The sequence below is a fragment of the Mastacembelus armatus genome, chromosome 5 (genome assembly GCF_900324485.2).
Source record: "Mastacembelus armatus chromosome 5, fMasArm1.2, whole genome shotgun sequence".
NCBI lineage: Eukaryota > Metazoa > Chordata > Actinopteri > Synbranchiformes > Mastacembelidae > Mastacembelus > Mastacembelus armatus.
Window position 1 is genome coordinate 2,755,998 of NC_046637.1, and position 18,810 is coordinate 2,774,807.

An 18,810-nucleotide genomic window follows, 5' to 3' on the forward strand; every position below is an offset into this window, starting at 1 on the left:
TGGAACAAACATGACCTCGGTCTTGGGATGCTTCTGGAAAACACTGCCCTGGTTGGTGTTTTGAGCTGAGGATGTAACAGAAGGATGAGGAAGATAATGTTTGCATTTTACCAGTTTTATTTTCACTGTCATTGAGTATTTATAATTATTTGTAAATTAGTGAAGCATATAATTCAGAGAATACACCTTTACAATCATCATCTGGAAAAGTTCAGGTAACGGAGCATCTGTGGAGCTCCTGTTGGACGCCACAGCTTAAATAACAGATGGTCATATTATAGACCAGCTGTTTCCACAGATGGTGATTCACCAGGGTTGGAGTCTGATTGCATTTTTATTGAATCTGAATCCAACTTATCAAATCCCGTTCTAGTCTTTGTAACTTATTTGAAACCGCCTCGTAAACGACGGGGAAGCCAGAGACTGACAGTAGGTTTTTCCCCTCATTATGTTTGAAAATCCTTCACACAGTGGTGGAGCAGGGAATAACTGATCTTCTGTTTCTGTTGGACTCAATATGATCTGACTGGCTCTCCCCTGTCACTGCACTGTCAGAGGGATGTTTGTATAAATTTGAGTGTTGCCCAGCTCTCCCTGCACGTGAAGCTCCACAGGTTGTGTGTGAACGCACTTACGTGAAGGCAAACTGATTGTTGCACTGCTAAAAGTCACCAACACCAGCGTCGATTGAGTTTGAGCACGTCATTAGTTTATCAAAAACAACGCTACAGGTTCTTACTTCATATTGGGCACTAGACAAATATTTTTGACATATCATCTGAGAATTTAACAGAACTTTACAGTAGTCTTTATTCTTTGCTGATGTGTGCAGTGTGAGAGAGGCCAAAACATCTAGACTAAACAGAACATGAACAAGAGACTCGTTTGGCCGTGAAGTTTAATGAATCCAGGTATTTTACCACCTTGGAACTGGATCCAAAATAGGACGGCTATCAGAACCATCATCCCTGGTTTTAATGTGAGCCACTTCCTTTCACTAATGATCATCATCACTGAGTCCTGAGGCCATATTCCATATTAATTCTGTACAATATGATCTGATTGTCTATGACTAATTGTCATAGTTTGTTGTTTTAGCAGTTACAATACAAAAACGTAACATGGCCATTTAACTCCGTGCACATGAAGACTTCATACTGTTCAGTTTGTATTCTGTAGTGTGAACAGAGTACAAACTAAAGCCCTGCCTAGAATTTTTGCTGTATGGATTTGGGAAACAGTGAATGAGATGTTGTTCAGTGTCCTGAAAATCTAGAAATGAAGCCTTGATGTTATTTTTCCCTCACGTTTGTTTATGTATATACACAAACTGGAAGTGGCAGAAAGTTTGGAGCTGATGAGTGTCAGTGGTTAGTTTCCAGGTAGGAGTGGACAATATGCATAAATCTGTTACAGTAAATGTAATTGATTATCATCAGTTTATATTTCTGGGAAAATAAATTGGTACTGCTGAGAAAAAAATTGCACAAAAAACTACATTTAAAACACAGGATAAAATTATTGCCATTCTTATTAACAAACAAGCCAAACATGAACAATATTACTTTTAGTAAAACAAATACCTGATTGTCCCAGTTGAGAATCTGGAGATAGAGAAATTTAGCTTAAAGTCATTTAAGTAACTGAACTGTTGTGGTGTCACTCCTCCTCTTCTATTCACACTGAAACACTATCACACATCACATCAGTGGAAAAATGGAGCAGTCTACCTGTCGAAACATTGTTGATCATAAAGGTTTATTCTGCACTTAACTTACAAGTAAATGGACAATTTTCAGTGTTCTCTGCTCAGGTAATATATTTATCCTGTATTTGGTGTTAGTGGGGTGTGAATGTTTCTCTTTCTCAGTTGATTGAGATTTATCATGATGCTGCGTTCATGTCATATTGGATAGATGGAAGAGATTCCCATGTCTTCAACTTCCAGAGTTGTCATATAATATGCCTTTATAATACAGCACTATATACACATTACACTTGGTTTATTGTCAAACAACTATATCCAATGTTTGCTTCCTCTCTGCACTTCTGGATTATTATTCTGATGATTTTGCTGTTGCCCCAGCTGTAATGAAGAAATGCTGCTCTGGAAAGAAATGCCTAGACGTTGCAGTAACTCCAATATGATGTGAACGCAGCATCTGTTTTAAGTCACACACTGAACTTGTACATTTTTGTCTCCTTTCTGCTTGCAAGACAAATACGTGAACCAAGTAACGCAGCGTTCACAAGGGTCTTTATGTACAAAGTACTGTCTCATTCTGATCTCACAGTTTCCTATTTCACCCTATTATTGTGAAAGTGATTGATCTCACTGTAGCTTGGCAGTTTCCATTTTGCCCAAAGTGCCTGTCTACATTTTTGTCTGCTGCGCTGGATTAGTTTCTGGTAAACAAAAAAAGTAATTGCACTTCCACACATGTGCGTACTAAACATACCATTTGTTTGCCGCACAGTTCGACCACAGCCCGACACTCTTGGCAACTCACTTTTTCTCTCTTTTACCACATAGATGCCGTTTTTTGCAATTTGCTATTGTTTCTGTCTGCTTCTGTTGTAACTGCAAATAAATTTAAAAAAAAAAAAAAAAAAAAAGAGATGTACAGCTTCGTCTTTCCAGAAAAAGTTAATTAGATAAGATTCATCTGTGTAGTTGATACAGTTGCAGCTGGTTAAATTAGCTTAGTATTGGGCCTGGGACAAGAAGCCTGTCTTTGTCCAAAGATAACAGATCCCAGATACCCACAGGTGTTACACGTTACAGCCTGTTTACATTTTTCCACACAGCTTAATGTTATCAATTATCAGTGAAGTTCACATCCCTAAATGATGTATTTAAATCACACATTTTATATGTTATGTACGTGATGTAACCCAGATCCATAGGCCCCAATCCGTGGGTATGCCCCCCACTGTCAGAGCAAAGGAAGATCTTGGAAGAGTTGAACGACCGCCTTTCTTAATTTCTTGTCTTGCCTCTCAGTGATTGGGTGTCAGTCAAAAATTGCCCAACTGAAAATTTGCGCTTTTGTCCCAGTATCCTCAGATGAAAACGCTAAACTCAAAAAAAAAAAAAAAAAAAAAAAAAAAAAAATTCCCATGTACTCAGTAACTTGTCAACAGGCTAAAAATGTGTGTTATCTGCTATACTGTACTTTCCAGATGAGATGAGACATCCTGCATCTTCAACCAGAAACGTCAATATAAAGTTTACACATGCAGCATTACCAAGCTAGTGGTTACAATAAACAGAACAGGACTGATTCGGAACTGATAAAACCTTTATTTCACTTTAAATTGTCTTTTACATTTTGTCCTGCTTATAACATGTAAGGTGAAACTAGAGCTGGAATTTTTTTTTTTAAAAGACATACACAAATCTAGTATTACGTCAATAACCAGGGTGGGGAGAGAAAGGTTTTGAGAGGTTTTCTTTTTTTTTTTTGTCGTTTTCTCAGTTTTCTTGGTGTTCTTAAGCTAAGTCTAAATTGTCACAACCACGTGCACGCTAAGCAATAAAACCGTCACAGAAGCAAACTTTTTATTGTGTTGTTTTTTTTTTTTTTTGGGTTATTTTTTTATTTTAAGCAGAATACTGGTCAGTAAAAACAAAATGATCTGAGATACCAGATATACAGACAGGCTCTGTGCCACATTCACTACTGCATGGGATCATCTTCTCCTTATAAAGCGTAGAATAACTGCCTTTTTCTTCAGCTAATGAGAAAAAGAGCGGCAGGGAGGAATCTTTATTTTTTTATTTTTTTTTTTAAAATGTTTTAAACTTCAGTGCATGAAAACATTTGTCCCCAGCAAAAGAAAAACATTGACACATGACTTTTCTACATCTACAGAGTGGAATGTCAAGATTGTTAATGACAAGGTTATTGTGACACTGAAGAATAAATGTGCTCAGCTATTTCTATTTCAAAAAAAGAGAGGGGCTTTTGACAGACTCAAATGTCTGCAGTTCTCCAGGTTTGAGAGAAGAGACGGGTCTAGTTTGGGATATGCTTTGCTTCTTACATATCTTATTGGGCGGGCATAGTCATTTAAAACAAGAAAAAAACCACGTGGAGCCTGATTTTTGCCATTCAAATGTACATATTGTAAAAGATCAGATCCAAAAAATGAGAATGCACCGTTAACGGCCGATTGTTTGCTCTTTCTTAAATGCAGCTAAACAATAATCTGGAGGCTGCATCAACACACTGTGAGTTAATGAGCTCAATAATTATGAAAAACATGATCCAAACTACAGTTTGTGGCTTCCACTAACATGAATGGTTCTTTCAGGACGTACCGGCTGTGCACCCCAACTGCACTTACAACACTTAAAATCACTGCTGCTTTTTTTTTTTTTTTTTTTGTTTAAACTGAAAATGCATATGTATGTAATGCATACAGAAGAACATGTTAACTCAAGCTCCACTCACTACTCCTTTCCTTCTTGCAGTTCCTAACCTGCAGGTTTGGTTTTACCCTGACTTGCTTAGATGTAATGATCATGTGCATTTCCATTACGTTCATACTGTGGAAACCATATAGCAGCAGGTTTCAGTGCCTAGTGTACAATTCCTCACCGGATCCATGCAACAGACAGATTCATGTGGTGGTAAATGGGGGTATGAATCCTTGTTGGCAGATCACACCTTTCAGCATACGGTGGAAACTTAGACTTTTCTAGACTTGTCAGCACAAGCAGTGAAGGGGCACAAGAAGGGCAGGTGGGGGGGGAAGTACCAAACAGGGAAAAAAAAAAAAAAAAAAAAATCTGGTCAAAAATGCCAACGCATAAAACAGCAGCTGACTGTAACGGCTTCTTTGCAAGCAGGTGTTAACAAACAGCAGCGACAAACCATTTTTTTGTTTTCGAAAAGACAGATTTACAGTTAAGCTCTAAAAATGTTTTACAATTTTACAGTTTTCAAAAACGGAAAAATTTCGATGTGTTATACACACACAAAAGAAAAAACAACCGTACAGGGAGTTGAACATTGTGGTTATGGTATTAAGGTGTTTTGTTGTGAAGAATGTAAAATCTCAAATATTAAAATGGAATGTATGCCTTTTTTGTTTTTAATACTTTTCCAAATGGGTTTTTTTTAAGGTTTTTTTTTTTTTTTAGCTCTAAACGGGAGATATGCAGAATGAAGTTAAATAAAACTGGGTCCCAGTTAGGAAGGAAAATAAAAGCGGTGAGTGTTTGATTACATGACAGGTAAACACTTGTTTTTAGATGTGTCAGTGTCACAATACAGCCTTGTAGGAGGACCCTTCTGTATAAACCTTAGCAGAATTGCACTGCTGTTTAAACACATCCTCTCCCAGCTCAATATTGTTGCTGCCACAAACGAGGATCTGGTGGCAAGGTGGAGGAAAAACTAAGCATCACAGTGTTTGTTGAAAATAAATGGACAGTTTAATAACTTTTTTGTTTTCTTTAGAGTGGAATAAAACCAGCAATTTGCCAGTACACTAAGAAAAGCCAAAAGAGAAGGGATGGACAACTATGTAAATGCATTAACCCACTAGAGAGAAGAGGGGGAAGGAGGGGAACACACAGATGTTAGGAAAGAGGAAAGGGGAGTGAGGTGAAGAATGAAAGGAATGGAAAAGAAAGATGAAACAAAGAGGGTAAAAACAGGGAATGTGGGCTCTAAAACATGAATATTTTGTGGTTTAGATAAAAACCCTCCTTGCATGCTAGAGGACTGACCAGTGTCTTTAGTCTGCTGGCCTGCTATGGAGTGCCATGATCAAGGGATGGAGGATGGGAGGGACAGAGGAATTGTGGGATGAGGGAGCTGTATCTCCTCATCCCCCTCCTTTTTAAACTGTGAAGGTCAGGTACTATTCATGCTGTTGGTTATACAGAAGGGAGTTGGGGAGGCTGGGCTTGAAAAAGTGGGACGAGGGAATGAACGGGCTGTTTATGTGTACGAAGAGAGAAAGAGGAGAAGAAAGAGGAGGAGATAAAAGGAGGAAAAGTGGGGATGAGTTAACAGTGAAGTGCGCTCTAGTTCTCCCCCTCGGCATGTTCACCCTCGTCTCCCTGGTTTTCTGATGTCCACAGCTGCAGAAAAACAGACAGTTACCATGTGTCACCCTTAGACTTCAAATGATTCACATTAAATACAGTAACAAGTATTTCATGTGCATTTCATGTCCTAATGTGTCATCTCTCTGTGCCACAGAGCTCCAATGCTGCACAAAAAAAAAAAATACTACAATCACAATTATTGAAACGTGAATTAATCCACTGCAAATGCACAGTCTCTGATTTCAGGAAACAGTGTCCAGTTTATAAAAGTAATTAGAAAATAAAAGTTTACATTCATAAGATTTTTCTTCAGTAGAACTGGTTTCTACTGGGTTTGGAGCTGAGAGCCACAGGGAGAGCGGCATGTTTTCATCTTATGGCATTTCAGTGTAAGTACAGCTTAGTATCACAAGCCCCATCTTATAAGCTTATAATTTCTATAAATTAAAGTAAATCTAATCAGTTTTATTTTTATGTTCTGGTTCCTCAGCTTTTGCAGTTTAGCCTTTAGCTCATTTGCTATTGCAGTAAATAGATTCTGGACAAGATGCTGTGAATCACTTGTATTAAATCAAGACCATTGCATTGAAATATCAAATATGCTCAACCTGTCATCACCATTTTTTCCTTCACTGCACTGCAGGTCATTTCCTGGTATACAGGGCTGACTATAGGATGGCAGCCACGGCTCTAGTTCTGTCTCACGTGTGGTGACTGACTGGTCTGGTAGCTACGATGAATTCTGGCACGACTGAAGTATCAGTGCGAAATGTAACGTCCAGTCCTCCAATCTACTGCCTGGTTTGAATCACTCAACATTTTTCTCTTATAACACTTATTCCAAGGAGCCGGGGAGAGCTACAGTACAATGAATCCAAAAATAGCTGCATACTGATCACTCTGCAGCATGTGGTTAAAGCTGCTACAAAAGAAAATTAGTCTGCACGTACTAACGATTTGCTGTTTTGTGTGTGTCATACCCAGCTCTCAGTTGATATTTAGGACTGTTGGCTTAATGCATTCAAACAGATTGGAGGCATCACTGGGGACAAACTGTTCTGAATGGTATTTCTACATGTTTTTAGAACCACTAATAAACTGCTAAAATAGGCACATTAACCACTAGTAAAAATTGTTAATTGCAGTCCCAATGTGGCTCACAGGGAGAGCAGCAGCTTACTGATTTTAAAATTTGGTTTGGACGAAAGAAAGTGTGTTACGTGCTCATCGACACAGGTCAATATGTTATATGTTCTGTATCAAGCACAGCTGATTACAGATTTGGTTTTCAATGGGTGTGGAACCTTTAGGTGCTTCAGTTCTGTCAACACAAGCAGTGGACACAAGATAATGACAGCAAATATTTACTCGAAGTGTTTTCTGACTACTGTCCAGGCTGTTACTGAAGACATGGCACACAGATATACTGCAGTTACTCTGTGTGAACAAATCTATTCCATACATGACCCGCGTTAATTATTAATTAACAGTAATTGCTTCTATGTACTTTTGCATCTTAGGATTTGGTAGGAATCAGATGTGCAGTTCTAGTAACTATTTGTTGCAGCCTGGATTTTCACTACTTTACATCAACCTCAGGGTAGATGTAGATGTCAATGTGCTTTACTTACAGTGAGGTTGTCCCTTAGTAGCTGCATGATCAGCGTGCTGTCTTTGTACGAGTCCTCGTTCAAGGTGTCGAGCTCGGCGATCGCCTCATCGAAAGCCTGCAGCGTGGAACAGAAAGGTTCACTGAGGAAAACTACATTTGAAGTTTCCAGCTTCTCTCTTCTTCCTCATGGTCTCACATAATGTTTGTCATCTGCAAACGTTGCCTTCTGAGCTATTTTTAAATGATTGAATATTGCATTTTTATTCATTTCTTTATTTTAAATGCGTCACATAAAACAGCAGTAGTAGGCTTTATCTAGGCTGTTGTGACCGAGGTCAACTGTCCACGAGACGTTCACGCTGTGCACCCACCTGCTTGGCCAGAGAGCAGGCCTGCTCAGGTGAGTTGAGGATTTCATAGTAGAAGACGGAGAAGTTGAGGGCCAGGCCCAGCCGGATGGGGTGTGTTGGCTGCATGTCCTTCTTGCTGATGTCGAAGGCGTCCTGGTAGGCCTGCTGAGAGTTTGCCACCGTGTCTGCACAACACAACAGGGACTTTTATGTTGCCGCACGCTTTAGTAACCATTAGTCTTTAAACTATAAATACCATCTTGACAAGTGGACCCTGTTTACTGTGGCCTGCAGCAAATTCTGTGCTCTGACAGCAGCAACCAGCACCTTGGTTTACAGTCACAGCAGCAGCTCAGTGAGGCAGCAGTGAGGCACGGTGGTGTGTGACGCTAAATGTTTACAAGTTCCCAATGGGAATGCTAGAAACTGATGTTAAACAGGTATAGTGTGTAATGTTGATCATATCTGATATTATGGTCATTGGAGAAATTTAACAATTGTGAATTAATTGTCAAGCAAAAACTGCAAACATTCACAAATAAGACAATTTTGGATTAATGGGTGGTGAAAAGTCAAAAACAAGAGGAAGACAATACTTAAGATTTTGTATATTTTAAAACGTATTGTTATAAAAATTAACTTAATTCATTTTAAAACTACGACCTGCAGTTATTGTTCCTTTGAAACTCTTTTCTTTAGGGTTATGAGGATCAACCTGCCACCTGTTTACCCATTACAGAGGAATCCTTCCCTAACTTTATCAACATCTAGTTCCTCAACAATGGGTGTGCTTTGGCATATTGCCATGACAATCAGAGTCAGATGACTGATTACCTTGGCAACAAAACATTATGGGTTACCGTCTCCTGGCAACAGTCTGAATGAGCTTGTCTCACCATTAAGAGATGAAGCTTTTGCAAAATAATATAAACAGACCCCAAAGAACGGCATCATCACATGGCTCGGTCATTTGGCTTTGCTTATTTTAAAGTGACGTTTGAAGCTGTTAGAGCTGCATTTTGTAAATGCCAATATTACTGTCAGTGACTTGCAAAACCTCAGTATGACTAATCTGAAGAAAAGATGACATGACAGACTGATCTGATAAACAGTAATGTTTCATGAAGCCCTCCCTGTCAGCTGAGCATGGATCAAAAACTTGCAACATTTCTCTCTAAATCCAATCTGACAATGTAAAGTGAAGGGTGGAAACTGTAATGGTGTTTGTTCTCAATAACTACACCACTGATTCATATGCAATAAACATTTAAATGCTTTAAAGAACATATAAAACTGAATGTTCACGTATTCTGGAGAATTTAAGCATCTATCACTGGTGACGGTACAGGCTGTTGTACCAGTAAGTCACAATTTCTAGCTCTGAGCAATAAAACAGAATCAACTGCAGGCAATAAAATCTTTAATAAAAAGGGATATTTACTCAAAGCAACACAACAAACAGCAAGTGTCTAAGCAACAAAAGGATGCTCTGGTCTAATTAGCACAGTGGCACAGAGTCAGAGACTTACCCTTCTTTGAATCCCCAGAGGCCACCTCTGACAGGTATCTGAAGTAGTCTCCTTTCATTTTGAGGTAGAACACCTTGCTCTCTGCCTGAGATGCATTGGGAATGAGGAATTTGTCGAGCAGATTCTGAAAAACAAAGGAAATGAGGGTTTATAAACACAAACCTGACACAGGACAGCAGCCTGTGCATTTACAAAAGTTAATTGACAAGGTGATCACAGATGGTTTTATTAATTCTTGTCTTTGTACTGCAGTCTTTGCTAAAGCTCAACCAGTGACTAACACCAACAACTAAAGAGAAACCACCAAAACCTCTATTTCTCATATTATTGCAACAGAGAGGGAAAGAGGGAGTTAATGGTTCTGTGGAACTGAGGCAAGGGTGTGGTCAGGTGGAGGGTGTGGGGACGCGGATCGACTATAACTGCTCAGTGTAACTAACAAAAGCTAAGCAGTAATAAGCAGCTTGCGATGGGCTTCAAAGTCTCTGGTGGAACAGCACGGAGGCTGGCAGTTGTTTGGCAGTCACTACGAGCACGTTTAAGCGGGTATCTACTGTGTCGTCGCTAGGCTGTATGAACAGTTGTTTCACATAAGCAGCACTTGTTTTATCCGATAGTTGTAAAGATTACCTTTCCTGCCAACACAGCAGGCCAGTTATTAAACAGGACAGCCATAATCAAACAAGCTTAGCTCAAATAATCCTGGTGGTAATTTTCATAAAAAATGTTCATGATTTCCATATTTATTTCCCCCTGTGCTCAACATACTAGACAAAAACATATACAGGTACAGAGAAGAAATAAAATACACATTAGGGAATAAAATTTCATTTTTGCTTTTATCAACTATTTTCTCGGTCAAGGTCACTGACATCTTTTCAGACCCAGAATCGGAGCTTTTCTCCTCCAAGCTTCCTGCTGCTTTAAGGACAGCATGTCTCCACCCGCCCTTCCCTCCCTTCATTCCTACAGCACCACATCACCGCAGAGGCTTCCAGTTTGACCTTGAAGATATTATTAGAAGTCTGCTCAGGCGCTAAAAATCAGAGTCTGGTTTGACCTTGAGCAATTTCTGTTCTACCCTAGTCAGCACCTGACAGTGTGAGGGGTTGGCCACACTGTAAATCACATCCCAGGCCTGAAGTGGAAAAAGCTGCAGATTTTTAATGGCATCTTTGAACTCCAACTGTAAGCAACACTTTTATCCATGTCAGTGCTCACATTATCTGCTGAAGTGACCTAAAATCAAATTGTTGCTGCCAAGGTAACTCAAACCTGATCTTTTCACAGGAATGTGAACAAACCAAACTGGATTTGGATCAAACAGATCTGGGCCACTTGCATTGGTAGTCTAAGAGCTGATTAATCAGATCAGAATTCACATAGTTGTTTTAATATGCCCTTCCTCTGCACATATCGTCATCATTCAGTCGGCCCCTCACAGACCGGTTAAAATAAACATGGGGGAGAACGACAACAGTGACAGGGGTCGGTGGAGAAACCAGGTGGTTTTGTGTGTTTCAACTGTTGGTTAAATGACACATTTCATTTCAATCTGTGCAGACGTGGCAGTTTAGGACCCTCAGTGGTGTTCACACCAGTCAGATACATTACGCACAAAGATGAAACGTAAAGCATCAACACAACATTGGAAGTGAGCATTAAGGCCCAGGATGTGAGTGTAGCCTAAGTGAGTTTTACCTCAGTTATAAACCTCGACTAGAGACCGACTATAAGCAAGCAGCGAACCTCTGGAAGGCCTTTATATTGTGGCACTGCAGTAATACATGCAAAGTGACAGAAATGACCATCAGACAAGCACTTTGTTTGTTTTATGCCAAAGCCTTATGGGTGGGTTGATACTCATCACAGCACCATCAAAAATAGCAGCCTCCTCATTTGTGTCAATGGGACCACAGTGCTTGTGAATAGGCAGTAATTTGGCAAAGGTTTGATCATAGCCTTCAGACTTGGTGTATTGATCAAACTGGATTTCCTGGGTTGTTTTCATCCTCCCACTTGAACCTGTAGCAATACACCCATATCGACACTTCCTTGTTTTATTTTTCCTTCTTATAAAGGTACTATTTTCAATCTGGACACCAGATTTTTGAATATACATACACATAGTCCACTGAACCCTCTGTGCACACATAAAATCAAAGACAAATTCACATAACTTGTTGGCAGTCCTGCATTTACAGTCAATCATTTTTATGGCCCTGCACCAACTAAGTACAAAAAAATGAAGCAATGATGGCCAAGTGTTGAAGCAAGGTGAAAACCAACTATCAACAGCTGGCAGTGGTGCTGCTACCAACATTATTACTGTCTCCAGCAATGCCATCGTGTTACCCAGTGTGCTTCAGCTCCAGAGTGTTTTCTTCCACCATCTTTCTATACTTTCTGTCCCACTCATCCCTCCCACCCATTACCACCCTCTATCTTGTTCTTCCTCTCTCTCTCTCTCTCTCTCTCTATCTTCCCACCCCCTCTTTCCCTGCCTGCCCTCTCCCATCCCTCTCCATACCAGCACATCATGGCAGATTTCTTGGAGTTCAGACTCAATCTTCACACGATAATCACGGGACATCTGCTGCTTCTTCTCGTTCCCCTCCGTCTTCTGCTCGATGCTGGAGATGACGCGCCAGGATGAACGACGGGCCCCCACCTAATGACAGCAACAACGACGTCAACCAAGGAGCCGACATACAACCATCTCATATACATGACTAGATAAACAGTGGAAATAATATTGTTTATGTAAAAGACTAACCAGGATAAAAAACAAACTGGTTGTGAATCTTTATTGCATTCTTTGCATAGCATACAATCATCATGATTAAGCACCATTAACTTGATCAACAATAAGCAAGGAATATATATATAAAAAATAAACAATGTAGATTTTTTAAAAATACTTTAGGAAACTATAATAGTTTTCTCATCATAAAACCTGGAAGTGCTGAAAAGATGCCAAGCAATGAAATAATAGAAGACAAGGCTGAATGAAGACTAATATTTTGTTTATAAATGTATCACTGATGATTCTTTTTTTTTTTTTTTTAACTAAACTGTGAAACAAGGGGAGCTTATGCTCTGCCTCATGTCTGACACCTGCAGATTGACTTATTGTATCCTCCAGCTAATACTAAAACATCTAAAAAAAATAAAAATAAAAGTGCTGGCAAGATTTTGTAAAAATATCATGTAAACCTCAGGTATAAAAGCTACAGTGCTTGAAAACCAAAGACTGTTGACATTATGGGAGGAACCTTTGCACTGAGATTACAGCACTGCCGACCAAAAATGCCATTGTAGTGATTGATAAGCCAAACAGCATGAGTTATAATGCACAGTCCAAAAAAAACTGCCTGTACATCAAATACTGTTGCCCCAAATCTTCCCAGTAAATGAAGAAGCAGTCAAAAGTGTTAAATCATCTTGATATGCAGTATAGGTGAAATGGTACAGAGTGGCACAGTGTTTGGCAAAACATAATCACGATAATATCTGGTGGCGAAAATGGGTCACTATAAATTTGTGGACCCCAGAACGAATTTCTGCATCACTGGCTGCTGCAGAGCATTTTCTGACAACGGTCATTTTCCTCAAAACATTGGTTGTGACGACAAGCAGTGACAAAGGAGAGGCTGCCTCAGACAGCTTCCCACATTTACCAAGTACTTCAGTGTCTCTTCGTTTCCTCTACCCCGTCTTCTGATCCTGTCTCTACTTACTCAGCCAACTCAGAACAACAAGAAGTCTTAACTCAAGTTGAAATACTGGATGCAGAATTGTGCTCACGTAAGTTTGTGCTAACGAGTCAATCTGCTTCCATTGGTTTGTGTCCATGTTGCCTCTAAATATCATTTCAAACTGTGAAATGCACTTCAACAGCAGCATTTTACCCTCCTTTGCTTTTAAAGCTGTGTGTGGTGGTTAAATAACGTTTAACGTTAACCCCACATTTGTTTTATATTTTCATTCTAATTCAAGCACTTTCATTCTTCAGCTTTGCTAAACAAAAACTCAGATGGTTCATTAAAGTCTTACTTGCATGTTGTTGTTGAAAGAGAAAAAGTGAAAAGTGTAATTGCCATTTATTTTCAGTGAAACTAAACAATGCTACTGAACCTCTACAGACCCTCAACTTCATGACACTTTGGGAGACAGAAAAACTAAACATATCAGTCACGAAATGGATGCCATACCACGTTCTTGTAGGCGACAGAGAGCAGGTTGCGCTCCTCGTTGCTCAGCTCCAGGCCCTGCTCCGTCACGGCCTTCATGGCAGCCGCCATGTCGTCGTAGCGCTCGGCCTGCTCTGCCAGCTTGGCTTTCTGCACCAGGTCGTTCTTATCCATCTTTTAGGCTGTAAGGAGAAATACAGTGGCCAGAAAGAGAGTTATGTTTGTGTTCTTAGCCTACCAGTGAGAAGAGGCAAGAAGAGAATACAGATGGGGAAAGAGCAGAGTGATGAAAACGTTACAGTGTGAGAAATATAGGCCTGTGGAATAAGTGGAGCACAGTGAAAAAGGGGAAAGAACTAAGAGCCAGTACAGTGAGACAGATACTGTGTGTCGCTTCTTAAAAGCTGAAACGTAGAAAGATGCTTATTCATTCCATAATCAAAAAATTGGCAAAAAATAATTAAACTCATTGAATTGACCCTAACATCAAATTAAAAAAAATACCATATAAAATATACTGTCAAAAACAGCCCTTTATAAAATGTCAAAACCATTTCAAACTGCAGTGAGATGGCTGCTTCCAGTGACTTCCTCCCCAAGGGCTCTCTACTCTCCAGATGAATCTGTAGGTCTAAGTAGGCTACAGCCTCGCCTCCAGCTCCTTTATATCTACACATCATACTAAACTCCACAATGAGCTTTAATATGCTTCAGTCATCTCATCTGCAAATAAAATTGGCCTTCTTCATTTCAACATTTAAAGTGCTACATCATAAACAGCCACACCGTCAGAGTGACAGTAAGTTATCCCAATGCACCCACACCAGAAACCATACTGATACCCTCAGATCTAGATGTGTACCCTAGTCACCACTCTTCCCAAGGGAAAGGCAACCACCACCCCCACTGTGTTCAAGTATCCATCAAGCTTACCTGACCTATGGCCTCCCTAAGGGAGCAGAGGGATAAAGGTGAGGTTTCCCTATGGAGGGCAAAGAAGGTGTAAGCTATGATAAATACCATACAAATGAAGTGCTACCATTTCGTGAACTAATTTTTTTCTGGATCTGTTACATCTGTCTTTTCAACCAATGCAGTTCAAGCAATTTGGATTTTTTTCATGAGCTGATCTGATTTAAACAGACTTGTTTTAATGAACATCCAGTTGTTCAATATTAAGTTGTCAAAGACAGATCTGATCTAATTTTAAAAAAAGAAAGATCCACTGTAACTGAAATAAATTCAAAACCAACCCAGAAAATTCACATACAGACAGACTAACTCCAGTTAATGCACAGATACACTGCAGCTTTCTGGCTTTAATTTAATTAAGTCATTAATAAGTGAAGAACATCGCAAAAGCCTGATCAATCAAATTAATAAATTCAAAGGGGGGTGTCAATTTAGATCCAGAGTCCACAAAAAGGATTCACCCTTTTGGACCTTTTGATGTTTTAGTGTGAGTCTTTCTCTTGCTGGAAAATAAATTTCCCAAATCACAGTTCTCTAAAAATAATAATCAAAAGACAGCAGCAGATTTTACTGAAGGAATTCATTTTTTTCTGCATGAACACACACACTGCATTCACAAGCAGCAACCCCACAGCGTCGTGTACCACCAGCAGACTTCATGCTGAGGAGCAATGTTGGGCAACAGCTAGTGCTTACTGCTACTATCAATTAATTGTGAAAAATTTAATACTATTTCAATCTATCAACAGTTTGTGGTTCAAAATACAAAAATATTAAATGCACATCCAAATTTCCTGGAGTCTAAGGTATGAAAAGCCAAGGACAATGCAGCATATTCTCATATTTGAAAAGCTGGTACAATATATTTAAGCATAACTGTCAAAAATCCACTTTCCATCATTGGTTTTTAGATTTTTCATTCAAATTGTTTCCCCATTTCTCACAGGGCCTGGACAGGACAGGGTATCATGTAAATTTATTACCCCAACAGTTTTTTTTTTTTTTAAATAAAAATCTTATTTCACTTGAAAGAATAGTTGATGCCTGGGAGAATTTGTATCCATACCTTGATTTCCAACAACCTTGTCTGTGATTTATGGGGAATGTTTGATTATTTTTATCCTTTTAATGTAGGCTGTGGTTGGATACAGCTACACTCAAATTACAAAAAGGACTTTGTGTAACTAAAAACTATTGAGTTCAAATTAGCCATTTGAAATTATTAGGGTTTTTCTGCCAATATATTAAACTCACTTGAAGTTTGAACTCAATGCCACTAGATGGCACCTTGGGTCCCAACGCATCCAACACCTCTCCCCATTTATTGGTTATACCCTTTGGTGGGTTTGACGTTAGCTTACATTAAATTTTGAATTTTACAGTCATGCTGTCACGTCAGTTTACATAACTTTGCAAAGAAACTACTTGGTTTATTTAATTGTCTATGCTCATCTTGTGAAGTACTGATTAATACCGATAATTTGCTCCCAGCTAGCCCTAAAACTACTCGTCACACTGAAGAAGGGCACTATTTCCATAAGACGAAATAAATATGTCAAAGAGACTGGTTCATACTGTTTACAGTGGGACAGGTGTCACTAATAATTCTGCTAACAATAGGGCGGTTTTATAGCTGCAGTAGATTTCTGTATGAGAGTTCCACTAACGCAAATAAAAATCAATGATTAGTTGGGTATTCATTTTGGTGGCCCAGCCATAGTAGAGATTCATGCCTTATTTCATCCAGTGAAACTTAACTGATCTTCTGGAAAATTAATTAACTCATGACAAAGATTTTTGTTCATCTCTTCAAGTAAGTAATCTTTATTCAATTTCAACTTCCAAACTAACTGCTGTGTGTTCATAAAGTCTGTATAAATGCCATTTTCAGATGACCTATGTTGAAAAATGAATTGCATCTATGCTCGTCAAAACAGACCATATTAAATGTCTACCCAAAACCTCCTTGACTTGAGGTGATCACTAAATATTTCAGCGGCCTAATATGCCATGTACTCCCTCAGGTGTGCTTCCATAAGAAAAATGCCATAGAACATTTTCTCAGTGCTAATTAAACTAATGGTTGTGTGTGAATAAATGCTATGAATGCAGGCTTAGTGGAAAGCTTTATCTTAATGGAACAAATTCCAAACCTATCATTCACAAAGTTTGATCCTGCTGATTTCTAACAATCACCTGCTCAGACTGACTTCACTTCAACCACTTTACCCCCAAAAAAAAAAAAAAAAAAAAAAAAAAAAGGTGAGATCGATGCATTCACGTTCATAATTATCATCCAAATAGCTGAATTGATATAAACCAGCTTATTTATTATTTATATCTTGTGCACGTTTTGAGCATTAAACGGGCATTTCAGCAGAATGAGGAAATTACCCGGGAAACACAGAGGCCTTTAAGCAAAGCTGAATAGAAAGTGAATCTCCAGGCTGCATGTGGCATTCACACAATGCTGTCACATCGACATCCGTGTTATAGCTCCGAGGCTAACTTCATTTATTTTAGCAGCAGCAGCAGGTTAGCACTTCGCATTTGATAAAAACGTCGCTTATCACGATTGATTTACCGGCGCCATAATGAAGCCTTATCCGCCGCAGCGACATAACACATCGGTAAATTTAATCCAACGTGGCCTGTTCGGTCAGCTACAACAACAACCTGGCAAGACACCAACAAACCCAACATTAGCAACATGACCATGAAGGTTATCAGGCGCACGGAAAAGAAAAATGCGGAATATTTTAAAATTGCAGACGAAGAGACGCTGAGTCGCAAACGTTTTAACGGCCACCGCAAAGAACCCGCAGGCCGAAAAAAAAAATCAGGCTGTAGTTCAGTCGGCCTGCTAGCAGCTACGCCCTCCCTGTCGCATTCCCCTGCGGAATTTTAAGATGGAGCTAGATTAGCGCCAGCTAGCTCACATGCTAACATGCTAACAGCACGGTCGCTAGCTCTACCCGTTAGCTCTACCCGTTAGCTTAGCGGGACCTTAACGGACCTGACCCGGTTCAGTCTGTATGTGACGACACCGAGCCGAAATGGCTAGAGAGTAAAGTATTGGATCTGCTCGTTTCACCGCTGCCTCTTGGCTGATCGATGATCGAAAGAAATATGTATTTTTTTTAAAATGGTCGCATTTGAGAGGAAGCTGCCGGGGAATGGGGAGGGTGTGTTAGCTTTCATATCGTTCGACTACGCCATGGCGGAGCTCGACTAAAGACCTCGATCCAGGCTCTGTGTTCTCCGCATAATGAGACCAGATTGTTGATTGTCCTGTTATAGCCTGATGGTCGTGCTCGTAGTACGCCGTCTATCACGCTATGGACGTAGGAGCGGCCGCTCTCTCGACGAAGGGGCACGGCTGCTGCTAAGCTGTCAAAAATGGCCAGAGCTGGGTGCCGCTTCTCCCTCCCTACACGGGAACCACGCATGGCATCGACCGCTGTGTGGACCTTCAAAATCACCCATCTCTAACGCCATCAACAGCACAAGTTGCGCAGACAAGCAAATAGCAGGTGTTTTGTGGGTTATTTGCCGCTATTTAGCCACAAGTCTCGGCCTAAATCCTCGCACCCAGCCCCTAACCACAATAGGCACCTTCCGCCGCAGATACAAGGAATGGGGCCACCGCTGGGGCTGCTGTTCCCTCCGAAAGAATCTCCTTTTCCTGCATATAAAACAATAATCGAGTGATATGCAAGTGAACTCACATTTAGAGCGTATAAGGAATCCTGATTTTATTCTCTGAACGGTGGGAGTTTATCAAGCCGTCCTCTGCTCGCTGCTCAGGGTATTCAGGGCAGTACCACTTCCGCCTGCTCTGACACTTCCGCTTCCTCTAAACCCCGCACCTCCCCCCGCCAGTAACCATAGCGACCGCGCCAGGGGGTTTCCTAAGCATCTTGCTAGGGGCTTGACGTCAGGAGGACCATGGCAACCGCTACAGGATGACGTACGCCGGTCTCCGTGGCAACTGTCTCCATGAGGCCGCTGCTGTCGTATCTGAGTTCACCGTCGTGTCAGCTGACACAGCTTTGTGTGGGTTACACTGACTTTTTACAGGCGTTCATAC

At 40.2% G+C, this 18,810-nt stretch overlaps 1 protein-coding gene across 1 annotated transcript; it reads right to left on the reverse strand.

Annotated features, from left to right (window-relative positions):
- Positions 1–3,284: 3,284 nt before the first annotated feature.
- Positions 3,285–18,601, reverse strand: ywhaba (tyrosine 3-monooxygenase/tryptophan 5-monooxygenase activation protein, beta polypeptide a). Its single transcript, XM_026307643.1, has 7 exons — positions 18,449–18,601; positions 13,770–13,930; positions 12,086–12,226; positions 9,556–9,679; positions 8,048–8,211; positions 7,696–7,791; positions 3,285–6,097 (listed from the first exon to the last, which is right to left on the reverse strand). The coding sequence occupies exons 2-7, from the start codon at positions 13,920–13,922 to the stop codon at positions 6,041–6,043; spliced, it is 735 nt and encodes a 244-aa protein (XP_026163428.1). The 5' UTR covers positions 13,923–13,930; positions 18,449–18,601; the 3' UTR covers positions 3,285–6,040.
- Positions 18,602–18,810: the final 209 nt, after the last annotated feature.

Bases quoted from the DNA above. Each gene is read 5' to 3' on its own strand.
- ywhaba (XM_026307643.1), bottom strand. From the start codon at position 13,922: ATGGATAAGAACGACCTGGTGCAGAAAGCCAAGCTGGCAGAGCAGGCC. The intron at 12,227-13,769 runs GTATGGCATCCA...TGCTGTCATTAG, and splicing joins CTGTCGCCTACAAGAACGTG to GTGGGGGCCCGTCGTTCATC. The intron at 9,680-12,085 runs GTATGGAGAGGG...TTTGTTTTTCAG, and splicing joins AAATCTGCCATGATGTGCTG to AATCTGCTCGACAAATTCCT.